The sequence below is a fragment of the Gadus morhua genome, chromosome 15 (assembly GCF_902167405.1).
Source record: "Gadus morhua chromosome 15, gadMor3.0, whole genome shotgun sequence".
NCBI classification, from domain to species: Eukaryota; Metazoa; Chordata; class Actinopteri; order Gadiformes; family Gadidae; genus Gadus; species Gadus morhua.
In genome coordinates, this window is record NC_044062.1 from 5,564,447 (window position 1) to 5,580,492 (window position 16,046).

A 16,046-nucleotide genomic window follows, 5' to 3' on the forward strand; every position below is an offset into this window, starting at 1 on the left:
TGCTCTCTCCTGGTTTACACGGCTGTGCTCTAGTCTGGAGCCCAGGGCTACCAGGCAGGTCAAAGCAGGAGTTGTAGTTGGTCAAATACTCACATTGGCTGTGAGAATCTCAAGAGACTCCCACAGCCAATGTGTGTTGCGTCTAGAATGCTTTTGAAATACCAGATGTCCTCGGTTGTGCAGTCGCTCGGTTTCAAAGCTTTCAAAACTCCAACACCACGATCCCCACATTTGGGTTGAACCAACGTTGGCAGAGAATACTGAAGAGCCGAATCAGGCCTAATCTCATCCCCTGGCGATCGGCCCTGACAGCCACTTCTGGTCCGTCTGTCAGTCACACTGCGTGCGTGTGATTTAAAGGCGGTAAGTCTGGGGGTGCAGAGTGTACAGCACTGCTAATTTAAAGACTGAGCAATCTTTTAATGGCCACTACAAACGAAGGACTGCCCATCTTGCCCATTTCAATTAGCCACAACTGCTGACTACCGCTCTTTTTATGTGGCCATTTTCCCCTAGCATTACGTCGAGATCTTTTATCTAAGCATCTAACGTTTATTCGACTGGATACAGTGACTAGTGGCCCGTGGATAAGCCTCACTAACAACCCTGTAGTGCACTGCTTGGGGAGATTAAAACAGAATACAGCGAGACACTGTACAAATGCAATGCAATGGATCATTTCTGTTATGAAAAACATTTTAATGGAGCATAACTTAGTATCAATCTTATAAAGTCACTCTGAAAGAAAGGACAACAATCACGCAGTTACACACTTTGAACGGAATATTGCAAGGAAATACAGCTGGGAGGTTGGGTCGTTATATTGAGGCCCAATATTAAAAGGGAATAGTGTTGCCTTTTAAGCTGTTGGACTAACCGATAAACATAACATGTCGAATGTTCATACAGGTTTAAAGACCAAGATCCATAACTGTCCCTCAACACAAACCATGGACGATGTGCGGGGGCCTGGTGACTGTCGAGGGCCATCCCAGCTCCTTGACTTGATGGTATCCGTCAGACCCTTAAATTGTTATCAACAATGGCTATAAAAGTACTCTTCTTATTCGGAACAAAAAAACAAAGCAAAGGTCACTCTCGGCTGCTAGGGTTGGCCCTGCCCTTCCGCATTCAACCAAAAGGCCCAAAAGATAAATACAAAACGTTTGCAGCGCCCAAATACCCATGATGCTTTTCCCCAGGGAACACAGAAGACGCATGAGAAGCCTCTGATTAGCCGTGGCGGTGTGGAGCATGCTAAAGGGAGCGCTGGTAAAGCTCTCGCCACACTGACATGCGCGGTAAGTAAGCCATCGTCTCGGGGCGGAGGTGACTTCATGATACATATGCTTTTCTTTGTCCCGTTGTTTAAATTCCCAAAAAGGAATCCAGTCTTTGGTTTCCCACCGAGACGGTGCATCCATGACCCCCACCCACAAGTCCGTCCGTCCGTACCCGGGGATCTACTGCGTCTTAGGCATGGCGAAGTCCCAGGCGGTGTCCTGGGCGCACTTGCACATGGCGCGCACCAGCCGCGTGAAGCCCATGTCCTTGGGCTTCTCCAGGCCACGCATCAGACGCTGCTTCATGATGGCGATGAACTCCTTGTTGCTCAGCTCCCCGTTACCTAGGAAACGTTAAGCGAGGAGGAGGAGGAGGAGGAGGAGGAGGAGGGGACGGGGGCAGGAGAGGACAAGGCAGAATGATAGAGTGCAGGGATGGGGCTTTTGCATTATCATCCAGCCGATTTTATTTCCATTAATAAATATAGATTTTTTTCCCCCGGCGAGGCCAATATGGCCGCCGTGGCGGGAGGGGGAGGGACCTACCGTCGCAGTCGAACAGGGCGAAGACGACGTCGCACACGTGGTCGGACAGCTCGACTTTGGCTACGGTGCGGGCCACCTGCTTCATGGTGGCTGTGGAGGTGTCAGAGAGACAGGTTGAATGGTTTGGAGTGGCGGTGGAGAGACACACAGGTCTAGGGTAATAAGAGCGATAACAACTTTGAGGGCCTCTCATGAAACCCTAGGACTTTTTCTTCTAACAAAGGGCCAAGGGTGGAGAAGAGGAATTTATAGCTGACGAATGTATGGCTGACGCAATGTCTGTGAAGCGAGTGGACCGTCAATCCATGGCCCCGGTGTTTATAGTCTCCGTTTGGCCACAGCTGGCCACACCGTGGACTGCACTTCGCGCATTCTGCTCACAAACCCTGAACGTATCAGAGGTGAGCGACCTGCGACAGAACGCAGTATGATGTATATTTTTGGTTCACGACTCTAGAAGACCATAAAGCTAAGTTTAAGCGGGTAAAGAAATGCTGAAGCCTTGAGGGAGGGATATGCACGCTATGTATATGCGTGGCCAGGTGACGCAGGCGGAGAGAACAGCTGCATTAAGTGGGTCAAAGAGTTCCAACTGGGTGATTATAACTCGAAGCCATTATTCAGGACTTCTGCTGGCCTTAGACAAAACACCCACAGAGGAGCCCACTGCAGCCAGGCTCACTTCATACCACGTATATAGAAAAGTGGGCATGTGTTTGAAACCTGCAGTGGGGCAACGGGACTGTGTGAGTGAGTGAGTGTGAGAGGTGAGTGAGCGAGTGAGGTATGAGCGAGTGAGTGTGAGTGAGTGAGTCTGAGAGGTGTGAGTATGTGAGTGTGCTAGCTGTCAGTGAGTGAGTGTGGCTAGCTGTCAGCGAGTGAGTGTGAGTGAATGAGTGTTTGAGGTGTGAGTTGTGAGGGAGTGAGTGAGTGAAGCGACTGTACTGTGATGTGGTTCCCAGGTGACACATCACAAGGACGTCTAACCGAGGAAAATAAGGTTTGAGCGGAAGAGAAACGAGGTGCAGAACGGACGAGGGAGAAGGTACGAAGGACGAAGCTCAGGGTCAAAAACCAAAGATGATGAAAGGATAAAATAATTCTTCAGTACAAACTGTAGTTTCTAAGCCTTCAAAGGGGAGGGAACAACCGTGCCATAAATTGGAGCCGGCTCTGATAATGGGAATAGGGTCGCTGGTACTGCCCTTTAAAAGGGTGAGGGAAAAGTTTTAAAAAGTGCTTAATCACTCCAGCAGAAACACCATTAATTAGCAAAGCAAACTGCTGCTGTGGCATACAGAGAATCTGCTCCTGAACAGTAGCTGCGCTCGCATGTGTGTGTGTGTACACACTGGCCAAACCCAACATGAATTAATGGGCACCAAGTCGGCACACAAGCTCAGGAGCCATAGAGTGCAGATAAGTAATTAAATATACAGTCACACACACACACACACACACACACACACACACACACACACACACACACACACACACACACACACACACACACACACACACACACACACACACACACACACACACACACACACACACACACACACACAGCTCTGTCGAGATGGCGTTGAAGGGATAGGATTAACTGGACAGACTTCAACCATCCCTCGATTCAAAGCACCGGCTGCCACCAGAGGAACCGGACCCAGGGGAATCCCTGAACAGGGACATCTGGAGCCCCGCATCCAGAAGCGCGCGTCGGCTAACTGCGAGCCCAAACGCCGGGCTCGTAAAAACAGCGGCCGCATTACGCAGATTACTGCCACACCGCTCGCTCTAATTGGTCCGCGTGGCGGGGGAACGGGGAGCCGTGAGGAGTGTGAGGCGACCGCGTGCGGCAGCCCGGCTAACGAGAACAGCGTCTCCGGGCCTGACGCGAGCAAGGCGGAGCTCCACGCAGGGGGAGCGACGCCGTCTGCTTTAAGGCGTGGAGATTTGACTTCATTAAGGATTCTCTTCCCTCGCTGGTGGGAAGAGGGCCGTTCTGATGCGCTCTAGCAGCAGAGTGTGTTGGGCCTATCGACGTGGGCGTGCTGGTTGCACAGGGACCGGCATTGTACCGTCACCATGAAATGGGAGAGATGCTGGTGGGATGGATGGATGGATGGATGGATGGATACATGGGTGGGAGGACATATTAGAAAACACGGGCTGAGAGGAGGGAGGGGAATGAAAGCAGTTCCGAGGAGAAATTCGATTCCGAGACTGAACTCTGGGAGGTGCGGGGTTCAGCCTCAGACGTTAAGGACATGGCTGGACATAATTTGCTTTGCTGTATTGCTGACACCTGCCGCGATGAGAAAGGGAACAACAGTGGCTACAGCGGTAGGTCGCTCGACTGCTGCAGGATGACTTTCACTGCAGCCTAAAGCACGTGGTCATAAGTCACACAGCTGCCCTGTTACCAGACGCAGCGGGCAAGTAGCCAAAAGCCTCCATCCCATCATGTGTCCAATATGATGTATTCATCATTTGTTTTTCCAACAGATATGTGTGACTGGCAAGCGGGGCGGATAGGAGTCACACGCATGGCTCTGGTACTTCAGTTACCTGGACTAACAGACGTTTACCGTTCAGTCAGCCCCACTTAAAAGCAGGTGGGAGTAAAAAGAAAAAGAAACTGTTGATTTTGGCTGCTTACCGGAAAAGCCGACAATAAACCAAAGGCAATTACACCAACAGCATATTTGTTTTGCCCCGGAGACCAAGAACCGAATGGCCGTCAGCCGGAGGACAGGACTCCTGAGTGCGTGCGTTGAGCGTGCGTGGGCGCGTGCGTGTGTGCGTGCGTGCGTGCGTGCGTGCGTGCTTAGTACCTTTATCAATGGAGGCTCCAGCCATGTGGTAGAAGCTGAGCGCCGTGTCCACGTCGTTGACGTTCTTCAGGAAGGTGAAGAAGTTCTCCACCTCCTCGAACGTGATGCCCTGCACAGGGGGGGAGACAGAGGACACCTTACAGCCAGCAGCAGAGAAAGTGACCCTTCTTGGTCTGGTAGTGCCCTGTGAGCTTTGACGAAATCCGTCTCAAGGAGGAGCCCAGAAGACTACATCATCTCCGTGTTTGAGAGGCAAGAACTGAAGGAAGCCGGAATGGCTTCGCTAACATATTCTCACACGCACCCACGCACAAACACACACACCCCCACACACACACACGCAGACACATACACAGACACATACACACAGACCCGCACACACACTCCGCAATGCTGATGAGCTCATTTGCAGAGATGAGGCAGAGGCAGCTGGCGTGCTGGTGTAAATAATGGTCCTCTCGTTTATCTGGTGGGTGGTGTAGGGGACGAAGGATGGAGCTGACGGAGGGTGGTGGTGGTGGTGTAAAAGAGATGCAGTCGTTCTTCCTCTCCCAGAGCTCGTCTCCGTCACGTTTTTCGGGTGCTAATCACCGCTTTTAAAACCATCCCTCAGCTGGGACACGTTGGGCGTACAACAGCGTGATCGCCTTTACGTTGCCAAACAGCGAGAGGAAGGACACTTTGCTGCAGTGTCTTTGAGGTGTGCGTTGGTGTACGGCCAATTCATTGATTGAGCTATTTGTGTCAGCGCGGGCCTGGCCCTGGCACGGGCGGAGCTACCGCCAGAATACTTATGAACGGGCCTTTTAGCGCTCGCTGTTTAAACGTCACTGTGACTATGGAGTCATTTAGCCGACCCTTTCATCCACAGTGACTCACAGGGAAGTGTCGTTTTGTATGAGGAGCGCGACTCCGGGTGGGAAGTCTTGCTCGGGGATCCAGCTTACCGTCTGGATCCAAACCCACTAACAAGCGGCCGGGAGCAGAACAGCCAACCGCCGCATTGTCCTCTCCCCTCCCCCCCCCCCCCCCCCCCCCCCAACACGTTATCTGTGCTCCTCCCTGAAGCTCCCAAAGTGGGCTGTCTTGGCTTCTGTGAGCTCATGTGACACACAGGCCAAGACAGCCCACTTGACTCGGCAGTGAATGGACTTGATGAAGGGAAGATGTCAGAGGGGTGAAGTGAGCACTGAGAGGAGCCAGATAGCAGGGGCTGCAAGGCTGGCGAGAGAGAGAGAGAGAGAGAGAGAGGGGGGAGTGATGGGCTGTGGGGGGGAGGGAGAGATGAGACTCCCCGCTGGGCCTGCACGGGTGTGGATATCCAGCGTCTCCCCCTCTGCTCAGGCCTGTGTGGTGCTGGTGGTGGTGGTGCTACACCCAGAGAGGGGGGGGGGGGGGCAGGAGTGGTGGAGCTGCGATAGTGTGATCAATCTCCTTGTGATGCATTGCCTTTCTTCCGGTCTCCCTCTCTTGTCTTTTCTCGACAACAAACGCTACTGTCAGTTTCTTTTCGGCAAAGGCCGTCTCATATGGACAACCCCCTCACTCACGGCGAGGGCATGTGTGTGCGGGAGGGAGTGTGTGCATGTGTGTGCAAGGGGGTGTGTGCATGCGTGTGTGAGGGAGTGTGTGCATGTGTGTGTGAGGGCGTGCGCTTGGGTGTGTGTGCGTGAGAGAGTGAAGAAAGGGAGGTTAGGAAGGGCGTGCATTAATGCATTATTACTATTGATCTTACATTCCGTCCGCGTTCCATAACACAACACATGAGCCTTGTTCCACCCGCACAGTCATTAGACCGGGCTCCACATAAGCTTACCTGGGCATCTTTGAACATTTTCTTCAGGCCCTTCTGCATCTGCTTGAGCTTGCGGGACTGGACGCCGCTGTAGGCGAGCAGCATGCCTCCGAACTGCCTCTCACTGATCCGCCCCTCCGCAGGGTCATTCCTCTCAAACTGTACCAGAGCACATGGGCGAGACAGCCAGAGAGTGAGTACCATGTGGAGAGAGAGAGAGAGAGAGAGAGAGAGAGAGAGAGAGAGAGAGAGAGAGAGAGAGAGAGAGAGAGAGAGAGAGAGAGAGAGAGAGAGAGAGAGAGAGAGAGAGAGAGAGAGAGAGAGAGAGAGAGAGAGAGAGAGAGAGAGAGAGAGAGAGCAGGTGAGAGAGAGAGAGACCAGGAGAGAGAGAGAGAGCGAGAGCGAGAGAGAGAGAATGTGGAGGATGAGAGATGGAGCGTTTAGGGGGGCTGCAGATGCCAGGAACAGCTAGCATATGGCTTCTGGTTGAATCATGAGCGGGCGTTGCCTGGAGCCATGAATTCTGGGATGTAGGGCTTGTGCATCACGGCGTCACGACGCTGGGACTGCCTTTATTTTGGAAGCAGAGCTTTGGGTTGTTTGTTATTGTTTTGTTGGTGGTAACGTTTTTTTGGGTCAGTGTTTTGTAATTACTCTCGAATTGATTTGTCATCACGGGGAGACTTTGTTTGGGTTTGAAACTGCCACAGCGTCTCTCATGCAAGACGTGGCTAAACAATGTGTTCATTAGCCTGGGTTACAGTATATCTACGTTCATTATGGATCTTACAGTACCACTACAACTCTCCTGAGTCCTCTCAATATGGCGTGAGTAAATAGCCCAAAATAAATCCCCTGATGCATCACCAAAATCTAGGTGGACGCTCCTACTTTTGATTTCACTAAAACACAGGAAAAGGCAGATTTTCCAAACAGCTTGTGATGGCTAATCACACTCACACCTGGTTGCATAATATCACCCTTTAAGAAACAGAGGCTACCTCCTTGGTTGGGTTACATCCTGATACGTTATACAAAAGAAAAAAGAAAATACAAAAAATACACACAATACAACACACCTTACTCCTAACCAAACCACAGCCCTCAAAATGCTGATTCTAGGTCTGACAGGAATGTCTGTTTGAGGCGGCTTCTTCTGACTCGGTACAAGACTCATTTGCAGGGAATGTTCCGAGTGACATTCAGGAAGCACCCAGTAAAAGATTTGTTTTCGTTAGTCCTGCGAGAGAGTGAAGGACCGTGACGGACTGAAGGACTTCTCACGATTTTTATCAATTTTACGGCATGCAGCTCCAATCCCAGTACCGTAGTAGGGCTTCGCGATTAATCAAATTTTGATCGCGATTTCGTTTTTACCATCAAACGATCAAAAAACTAATATAATTGAGTTTTCTTTTTTTTCTTTTCATAAAATATTTTATAGAAAGTGAACAGAACAGCTGGATACACATCTGTACATTATTTTAGATTTGAACATTTCAAAGTTCTCAGTTACAAAGTGTTTTTTGCGAGACATGAATAAATACATGTTTTCAAACTCAAAAATAATCGTTTGAATAATCTTGATTTCAATATTGACCAAAATAATGATAGTGATTATGATTTTTCCATAATCGTGCAGCCCTATCGTATAGTATAGTTCTTAGGATAAAAAATATGCATCTACAAAACTGATGGGGTGTAAGTTGGAGGAGTTACACCTTACACCGTGAATCCAGATTCACCTTGAAAAGTAGTCGTTTATCTCCACCGGGGGACTTACAAGTGATGGAGAAAAACAAGAGAAGGAGATGAGGAGGCACAGAGGAGCTGGCTGGTTATAGTACAGTAGAGTAGACAGAACTGCAGCGCTGGCATGAGAGACAGCCAGGTGGAGAGAGAGAGAGAGAGAGGGGTGGAGAGAGAGAGAGAGAGAGAGAGAGAGAGAGAGGGGTGGAGAGAGAGAGAGAGAGAGAGAGAGAGAGAGAGAGAGAGAGAGAGAGAGAGAGAGAGAGAGAGAGAGAGAGAGAGAGAGAGAGAGAGAGAGAGAGAGAGAGAGAGAGAGAGAGAGAGCGAGAGAGAGAGAGAGAGAGAGAGAGAGAGAGAGAGAGAGAGAGAGAGAGAGAGAGAGAGAGAGAGAGAGTGAGTATCCTTGCACCACCAGTAACAACAGAGTACTGAGATGCATTTTCCAACTGCCAGTTCGGCGTTGTCAGTCGGACCCAAGTGCTCACGGACAGCAGTTTGTTTCGAAAGACAGCGCGGCGGCAGCCTTGCTAATTAACGGCGGCACGGTACCACTGACGGAGACGCAGTCAACCGCCCATCTGCTGGGTGGTGTGGTGCCGGGGGCCCACGGCGTGGAGACGCACGGGGACCGGCTCGCTAAAGACCGCGTCTGACACATCCACGCTCACGCCTTCGTCTGCTTCCCTAATCCTCCACTTTCCCGTCGCCCTTCTGATAATTAGTGTCACTCGGCAGTGTTGCATTACAAACAGAAGGGACATGGGAGACGGTTCTCTTGTGTCACAGGGATTTCCATCGTGTCACCAGGCGACAAAGCACAACCTGGCCCTAATTAGTAATCACATTCATGTAGATTACTCTCACTTATCCATTATTACCGCGTTTTGTCGTTTATGACTTGCATTACACTTTAGCATCGTTATCGCTGATTTATTAGGATGCTTTATTAGTACGACGATCTTAAAAAGGGCTTGAGGAAAGGCGTGGGTTATACTTCTGCTCTTCTAAACAAGCAGAGACTCCTGCATACATTTACGATGTGCAACGTTCAGGACACTCATCCATCAATTAAAAACAGACGGGTGGGTGAGTCTGTAGTCAGCGCTCATGCCTGTCTCCACCCCTGCACGTACCACACCCTTCAGCCCCCCCCCCAGCCCCCCCAGCCCCCACCCCCCCAACCACAGTCCCCAAGCCTACCTCCAGCTTGAGCACGTTGTGGATACCCATGCATAGAAAAAAAGACGGGTCCCGAGTCGGTTTTCGGGGGTTCCCGCCTAGCTCCACCCCTCGCTCCACCCAAGACCCCACCCCTCGCATGACCCCACCTCTCCAACCCGGCCCCCACAGCCTACCTCCAGCTTGAGCACGTCGTGCTGCAGCTTCCTCTGGAACTCCAGGAAGCTGCCGATGGTCAGCTTCCCCTTGAGGTCGGCGCCGAAGAAGTAGGTGGTGAGGGCGGAGCTGCAGCCCGCCGTCTTCAGGGTGTTCCCCGTGGTGGAGCGGTCGCGGTGGCGCATGCCCATGCTGGTCTGGGAGCGGATGATGCTCTGGACCTGGGAGGGGGGGGGGGGGGGGGGAGGAATGAGCGTGGGGAAGAGCGGCCATTTTGCGACGCAGAACCGGCCGTCCAAATGCAGGTCAAAAAGCCCAGCAGTAGCAGCAGAGAACCTGAATAAGAAATGTACCAATAGGAATGGTAGTTTGGTTGACTATATTTACATTTCAGATCAATAGGAATGCTAGTTTGGTTGACTTTATTTACATTTCAGGCCAATAGGAATGGTAGTTTGTTTGACTATATTTACATTGAGACCAATAGGAATGGCAGTTTGGTTGACTATGTTTACATTCAGACCAATAGGAATAGTAGTTTGGTTGACTACATTTACATTTCAAACCAATAGGAATGCTAGAGTTTGTTAGACTAAATTTACATTCAGACTACAATCACATTCGAACCAATAGGAGTGGTAGAGTTTGGCGGCGTGTGTCCTGATAGGCTGCAATATTTGGACAAAGGATTGCACCCAACATGGGTAGGGGGAGTAACCGATTGGCTTAAAGTGTAAATCACGGTGTTCTACATCCACTGTGCTTTCATCAGCCAAACGGACAGGTCTCATCAGGCTCTCTGATAGGCTTCCAGTCATGGAACATAGAGTACAGCGCCAGCATGCAGAGATTGTCGTCGATTTTCTCCAGTCTCCAGTCACAATGAGGAGCAGGGCCAATGCATCAACTGTATTTTACCCTGCGGCATTCCCATAATAGAAGCGCTTCATGCATACAGGTTGGGGGTTTTCCCCGGGATTCCATTCCCGACACACAGATCAGTCAGGTCGGCTGTTATTACAGACGACTCGGGGAGCAATAAAATAAGTCAGCTGTGATACTGTACAGATTCCATCGAGCCTTGTGGGAGTCTTATTGATATGGAGTCTAATATGATTACACTTATCTCTTTCCCCCCCCCAAGACAGTCTGATATATTATAATATCAGACTGTGTGTGTGCATGTGTATGTGTGACTTTAAATCAAAGCTGGCTACAGCAGGTACTTCCATTCCTCTCCATCTTCGACAGACGTGTACATAGGTACACGTGTGTGCCTTATCCACGGTCCCCACCTGCTCAAACTCCTCCAGATCGACCTCTCCATCTCCGTTCAGATCAAACATCTTGAAGGCAATCTCAAAGTTCCTCTGGGGAGCTGGGGACACACAAAACACGCGCACACGCACACACACACACACACAGATTGAGATCGTGACACAATGAATAGGATGTAGGAAAGAGTACACGTCAGATTAGAGGTTTAATTCGGGGTTTAATCCCGACTCCCTTCCGAAAATATAACTTCCAGATCGGAGGGTGCGGACAGAATCAGCTCAGAAGCCGACTACGGAGCCGTGGTGGGGCTGAGGTGTCAGGCTCAGATCAGCTCATCTTTGAGAATATGAAATAAGGCTCCCAGTGCGGCCTTCTGTCAGTCTTCTCACCCATGATTCACCCCTCCCACCCCGTCCCCAGTGGGCCTTCTCGTCCCTCTGCATGATGAACGGCCGAGTCAAGCCGCCAGGACGGCAGCCCTCCGACTCTTAAGGGGGAAGGGCAGCCCCCGTGTTATTGTCCTTTATCTCACGTCTAAAACAAAGCGCTCCACACTCCATCACCATCCAAACACTGCTGGCCCGAATTCAGACGCAGGCGAGGGCGAGACGTATCCATCTGAAAACCCCGGCCGCCTCCCAAGGACACTGCGCCGGTTCTTTCCTTCCACCTCCTTCAACTAGCCCAGCTGCCACTTTTGTCCAAACTTATTGGCAACTTTTGTGGCCCCATAGGGTCCATCAACTCTGCGACTTTTTTTTTGCCTCGCTCTATATCAATTTCGTTTGCAGCGGGGAAAACGGCGTGAAAATAATCGTTTTGGACTGAAATGAATTGCTGCAGGTTTTAACCACCGACCCTTCACAGCACGACCTATCTGGCTAAAAAAGTATATCTCTATGGATGATAACTATACAGCCTTCATGTTGACGAATTGAGACCGGTAACCCAGAACGGGCAGAACGGGAGATTGGAGTCCCCTTTCTTCTTGGACAGTTGGTAATGTATGCTGAGTGGAGCGGGCCCACTGGCGGTCACTTACTGGAGAGGACGGTAGTGAGGAAGATGTAGTCTGAGAAGGAGATGAGGCCACATTCTCCCAGCGAGAAGAATATACTGTCCTCGTCCGCAAACTTCTCCCGCTCCTGGGCTATCTTCTGCTCACCAGAGCGGAACGCACAAATGAGGGAGAGCCAGAGAGAGAGAGAGAGAGAGACAGAGAGCGAGAGCGAGAGCGAGAGATTGCGAGCAAGAGAGAGAAATATAGTTTAGAACATAATATGTATGAAGCATAAGGAGCCTTTTTCTTACCACCGGTCCCAGGGGTGATATTTGGGTGAATCTAGTCAGCGAGAGGCCCCTGGCTGAGTGTGCGTGTTTGATGTAAGTGTGTATGGTTGTGTGTGTGCCTGAGGGCTAAACTCGTACATCGTTTTTTCCAATGACTACCCGGCCCGGGAGAACTATGAAGAGTTGTGCGTTAGTTACACATTCAAAGCGTGCTGACCGGAAACAGTACAGCTGTCATTGTGCTAGTGTATAGAGACTAGCGTAACTGTCATTGGGCCAGAGTGTGACTGTTGTTACTCTGGCACACGTTGCAGCAAACTTAGGATTCATATAATGTATCACTTGGGGTATCTTTATGAGAAAACAGCCCACAGATTAGACTACCCTATAAATAGTACATTAATTAGATTTTCCCAAAACTTTCTCGCACTCGATACGAAAACTCCCCTTTTCTGCACGTTTTTCCCTCCCGGAACTGATCAATGGAAAAACGACGATAAACAAGATCAGCTAAGCTCAAACCCACACACACAGCGTCGCACACACACAAACACACAACATCAAACACGCACACACATAGCATCTCTACACATATTACACCAACATGGCAATGCACACCCGTTGATACTAATTCACTAGAGGGAACCACACACACACAACAGGACAGCTAACACTATCATGCAAGTGCTGCATACACATGAAGCCAGGGAAGGGCAGGCGGCAGGCGATCACGTACTCACGAGGTCATTTAAGAGGAGCGGCTGTACTCACAAGTGTTTAATCGACATACAGAGCCAACACGATGTCACAGAAAGACTGTGGCACAAACACACACATGTACACACAAACGCCATCGATACACAACCACATTGATTACATCGAAACAACCCGGATGTATTAATACACAGCAATGTTACTATTCATTGTCGTCACTCGTTTCATCCGCTCTCACACACGCGCACACATACACACAGACACACTGAACAGCACTATTTTTGGTGACCATGTGTATATCCACAGCATTGCATGAGAGAGTGTCTTAATCGCATGCACATCGAAAACTTGGGGTGACAACACTTGAGTCACAGAGATCAGTGCCCCCTCACTCCAAGGGGAGGGGGAGGGAGAAGGGGGACATAGTACACGTAGTAATACACATAGTAATAGGGATTAGATAAGGGAAGGAGCATGCGTGGGGGGGATGGGGGGGTCACATGGCGTTACCTCCGTCTGTAAAAGGGTTCCATTTCACAAGGAGAGGAAGGGAGGAGAAAACAATTTTTGAGTTACAGTCAAGAACGACCGCCGCCATCTTAGGCAGGGGCCTCTGGGAACAAAGAGACAACAGTGCCTTATAACAGGCAGACACACACAAATACACACAAACACACCCACCCTTACAACTGGAACACAACAGGGTTTTTTTGGTGTGAATATCTAGGATTATACTTCTACACACGTTTGGTATAATATATCTCCCTGCATTCACCATCCATCATCTGACATATCTTTATCGCGATACTTAAATATATGATGGAAATCAATCAATCAATCACATTCCCCTATGGGCACCCATCTCCTCCCCCCCCCCCCCCATGATATACCGGACCCGTCAGAGCACAGGGTATTGGTTTACACATCATCAACGGCGCCACCGCCATCCCACTTGAGCCCCATACCTCCCAAAGATAGAAAATACACTTTCCACTGTAACATTAATTATGGATGTTCTCTTCATGCATAAGAGGTGGAGAGGGAGAGAGGGAGAGAGGGAGAGAGAGAGAGAGAGAGAGAGAGAGTGAGGGAGAGAGAGAGAGAGACGACGGGGCGAGGGAAGAAAGAGAGGGTTATTTCTGGCAGCAGTGCTCCTGTTAAAATATGCAAAACGAGGAGAGAAAAAGAGAGAGAGAGAGACGAAAGAGACGACAAGTGGAAGACGGTTGTTTAAAGCCGCTACATGACGGTTGTGTCTGTTAATGCGTGTTTGAGAACGAGTGAGAGAGAGAGATAAATGGAGTGTAAGTGAGCGAGTGAGAGCCCATAGCCCCGAGACCGTCGCGCTACCACAGACAACGCAGAGACAGAGCTCCGACCGTGACACCTCCATCCCTCGGCCCCACCCCACCACCCACAATCACAGGAGACCAGACCACAGTGGACCTCATTATAATGATGATCACAACAGTGGCACAGTGCTATTACAGCTCTCTGTACCGTGTCAAGGACAACCCCCCCCCCCAGCCCCTCTCCCTCTCTCCCGCCTCCTCCACCCACTGTCTCCCAAGCCAAGTTCAAGGAGAGGCGATCCCAGAGATCAGAGCTAAACACTCATATTCAGTGGGGGGAAACCGACGCCACAGGCCTACAGACCAGCACGCATTGACGGCAACGACAGCCTTCCAGCAGTTTCTCAATGACATTAATGTTCCTTCTCTTTCAGATTCAGCCATTGCCCTGTGACTGACGGACTGAGAAATCGACCCTCACGCTCTTTTGGCAGTTCTCCCACACACACTCACGCACACCCACACACGACACACACAAACGCATGTACACGCACGCACACACACAAACGCATGTACATGCGCGCACGCGCACACACACACACCTCTGCATAATGAAAATTACATGCAACGTGAAGCCCAGGAGCATGTAACGATTGAGTGAGCGCAGTTCTGGGAGGCATGCTCTCTAGACTAGAGCATTTCTCTAATCCGCAGAAGGCATTTCCCGCCATGCCCCAAAGTACGGGGTCATTAGCAATTTTAAAGTAACAATTTCCTCCGAGACACAAGCTCTGCCTTCAGTACCAACAACATTTCGCTGCAGACCAGCCCATGTGCTGGTGCTTGTCTAATAAGCAAAGGATCTACAAATGGCTGTAATCCTAATTGTCGCAGCACTCAAGTTAATTAAACAGCACTTGGCTGTTGCCGAAGCCGACATATGTTTGCTGCGTGCCGTGTTTGTGTCCGGCGGGTGTGGGCGTATTGCGTAGGCGTTTGAACCAGGGCTGTAATAATTAGAATTAAGCATTGTTGGTAGAAACATCAGCAATGAATGGTGAACATCCAAACAAAAAAAATCCATCAGAGATTTTCTCTGCCTTCACACACATGTTCATCCCGAGCTGAGCTTTACTTATTGACCGGCATGGTGAGCAAACTGCCAGCTTTATCAGTGCTCTTCATATTTCTTGACAAAATTACAGTTGTTGGAAAATGTAGTGCATTCCAGTGTTCAAGGCAGCTTTTGGGCCGTCAAAATAGAAAATTGGTTTTAAATTGAATCATGTTTGCATCTGTCGACGCCTAGTGCCAACACATAAGCACATTAGCCCTTTTCCCCATCTTTGCTGGCATATGTGTGGGTGCGTGTGTTTTCATGTGCGCGAGTGCGTGCACGTTTCCATTTCTGGACCTGTCAGTCACAGTAGAGCCGGCTCTGTAGGCTGGGTCCAGTTTGACGGGGCTCTCCACAGCACTGCCACAGCAATGCCACAGCACCAGTGGGAGCTGGGGGGGGTGCAGAGGGAAGGACAGAGCTGACAGGGCCCAGGCCGGGCCACAGGCAGCCAGGGTCGAAAGGGTCAGACGGGGCTTATCTCCCGCGGTGGACATGGGGGGGGGACCAGGAGGCAGCTCAGCGTGGCTGGAATAACTCCCCTCCTAAACTTTTAGCGGGGGTCGCATCAAAGGAGTCTCCCATGGTGAATGTAGCCGGCAGCTCGCCGTGCAGGAAGGGATGAGTCTAATTTCTGCTCATTTCAATTGAGAGGATTAGAAACACTTTCCAGCCACACAACCCGCCATTCGGTTCGGAAATCCGTGTTGCGTAACAACTTGCGACGGGATTCAAACCAAGTCTGCGTTAAAACACGCTGGGGTTCGGTGATATTACAAAATGATTCGGTTTCTTTGTATAATAAGTTGTGCA

At 50.3% G+C, this 16,046-nt stretch overlaps 1 protein-coding gene across 4 annotated transcripts in view; it reads right to left on the reverse strand.

Annotated features, from left to right (window-relative positions):
- Positions 1-675: 675 nt before the first annotated feature.
- micu1 (mitochondrial calcium uptake 1) overlaps positions 676-16,046 on the reverse strand; it is a 32,840-nt gene continuing 17,469 nt past the window's right edge. For 2 of the 4 annotated variants that reach the window (XM_030378278.1, XM_030378276.1), the window contains 8 exons: positions 13,335-13,340; positions 11,863-11,977; positions 10,838-10,920; positions 9,563-9,763; positions 6,480-6,617; positions 4,664-4,772; positions 1,830-1,919; positions 676-1,627 (listed from right to left, as the gene is read on the reverse strand). In XM_030378278.1, the coding sequence (XP_030234138.1) occupies positions 1,464-1,627; positions 1,830-1,919; positions 4,664-4,772; positions 6,480-6,617; positions 9,563-9,763; positions 10,838-10,920; positions 11,863-11,977; positions 13,335-13,340 (906 nt within the window). In that variant the 3' untranslated portion in view covers positions 676-1,463. The remainder of the gene's footprint in view (positions 1,628-1,829; positions 1,920-4,663; positions 4,773-6,479; positions 6,618-9,562; positions 9,764-10,837; positions 10,921-11,862; positions 11,978-13,334; positions 13,341-16,046) is intronic. The other 2 variants (XM_030378279.1, XM_030378277.1) reach the window with 1 other exon arrangement.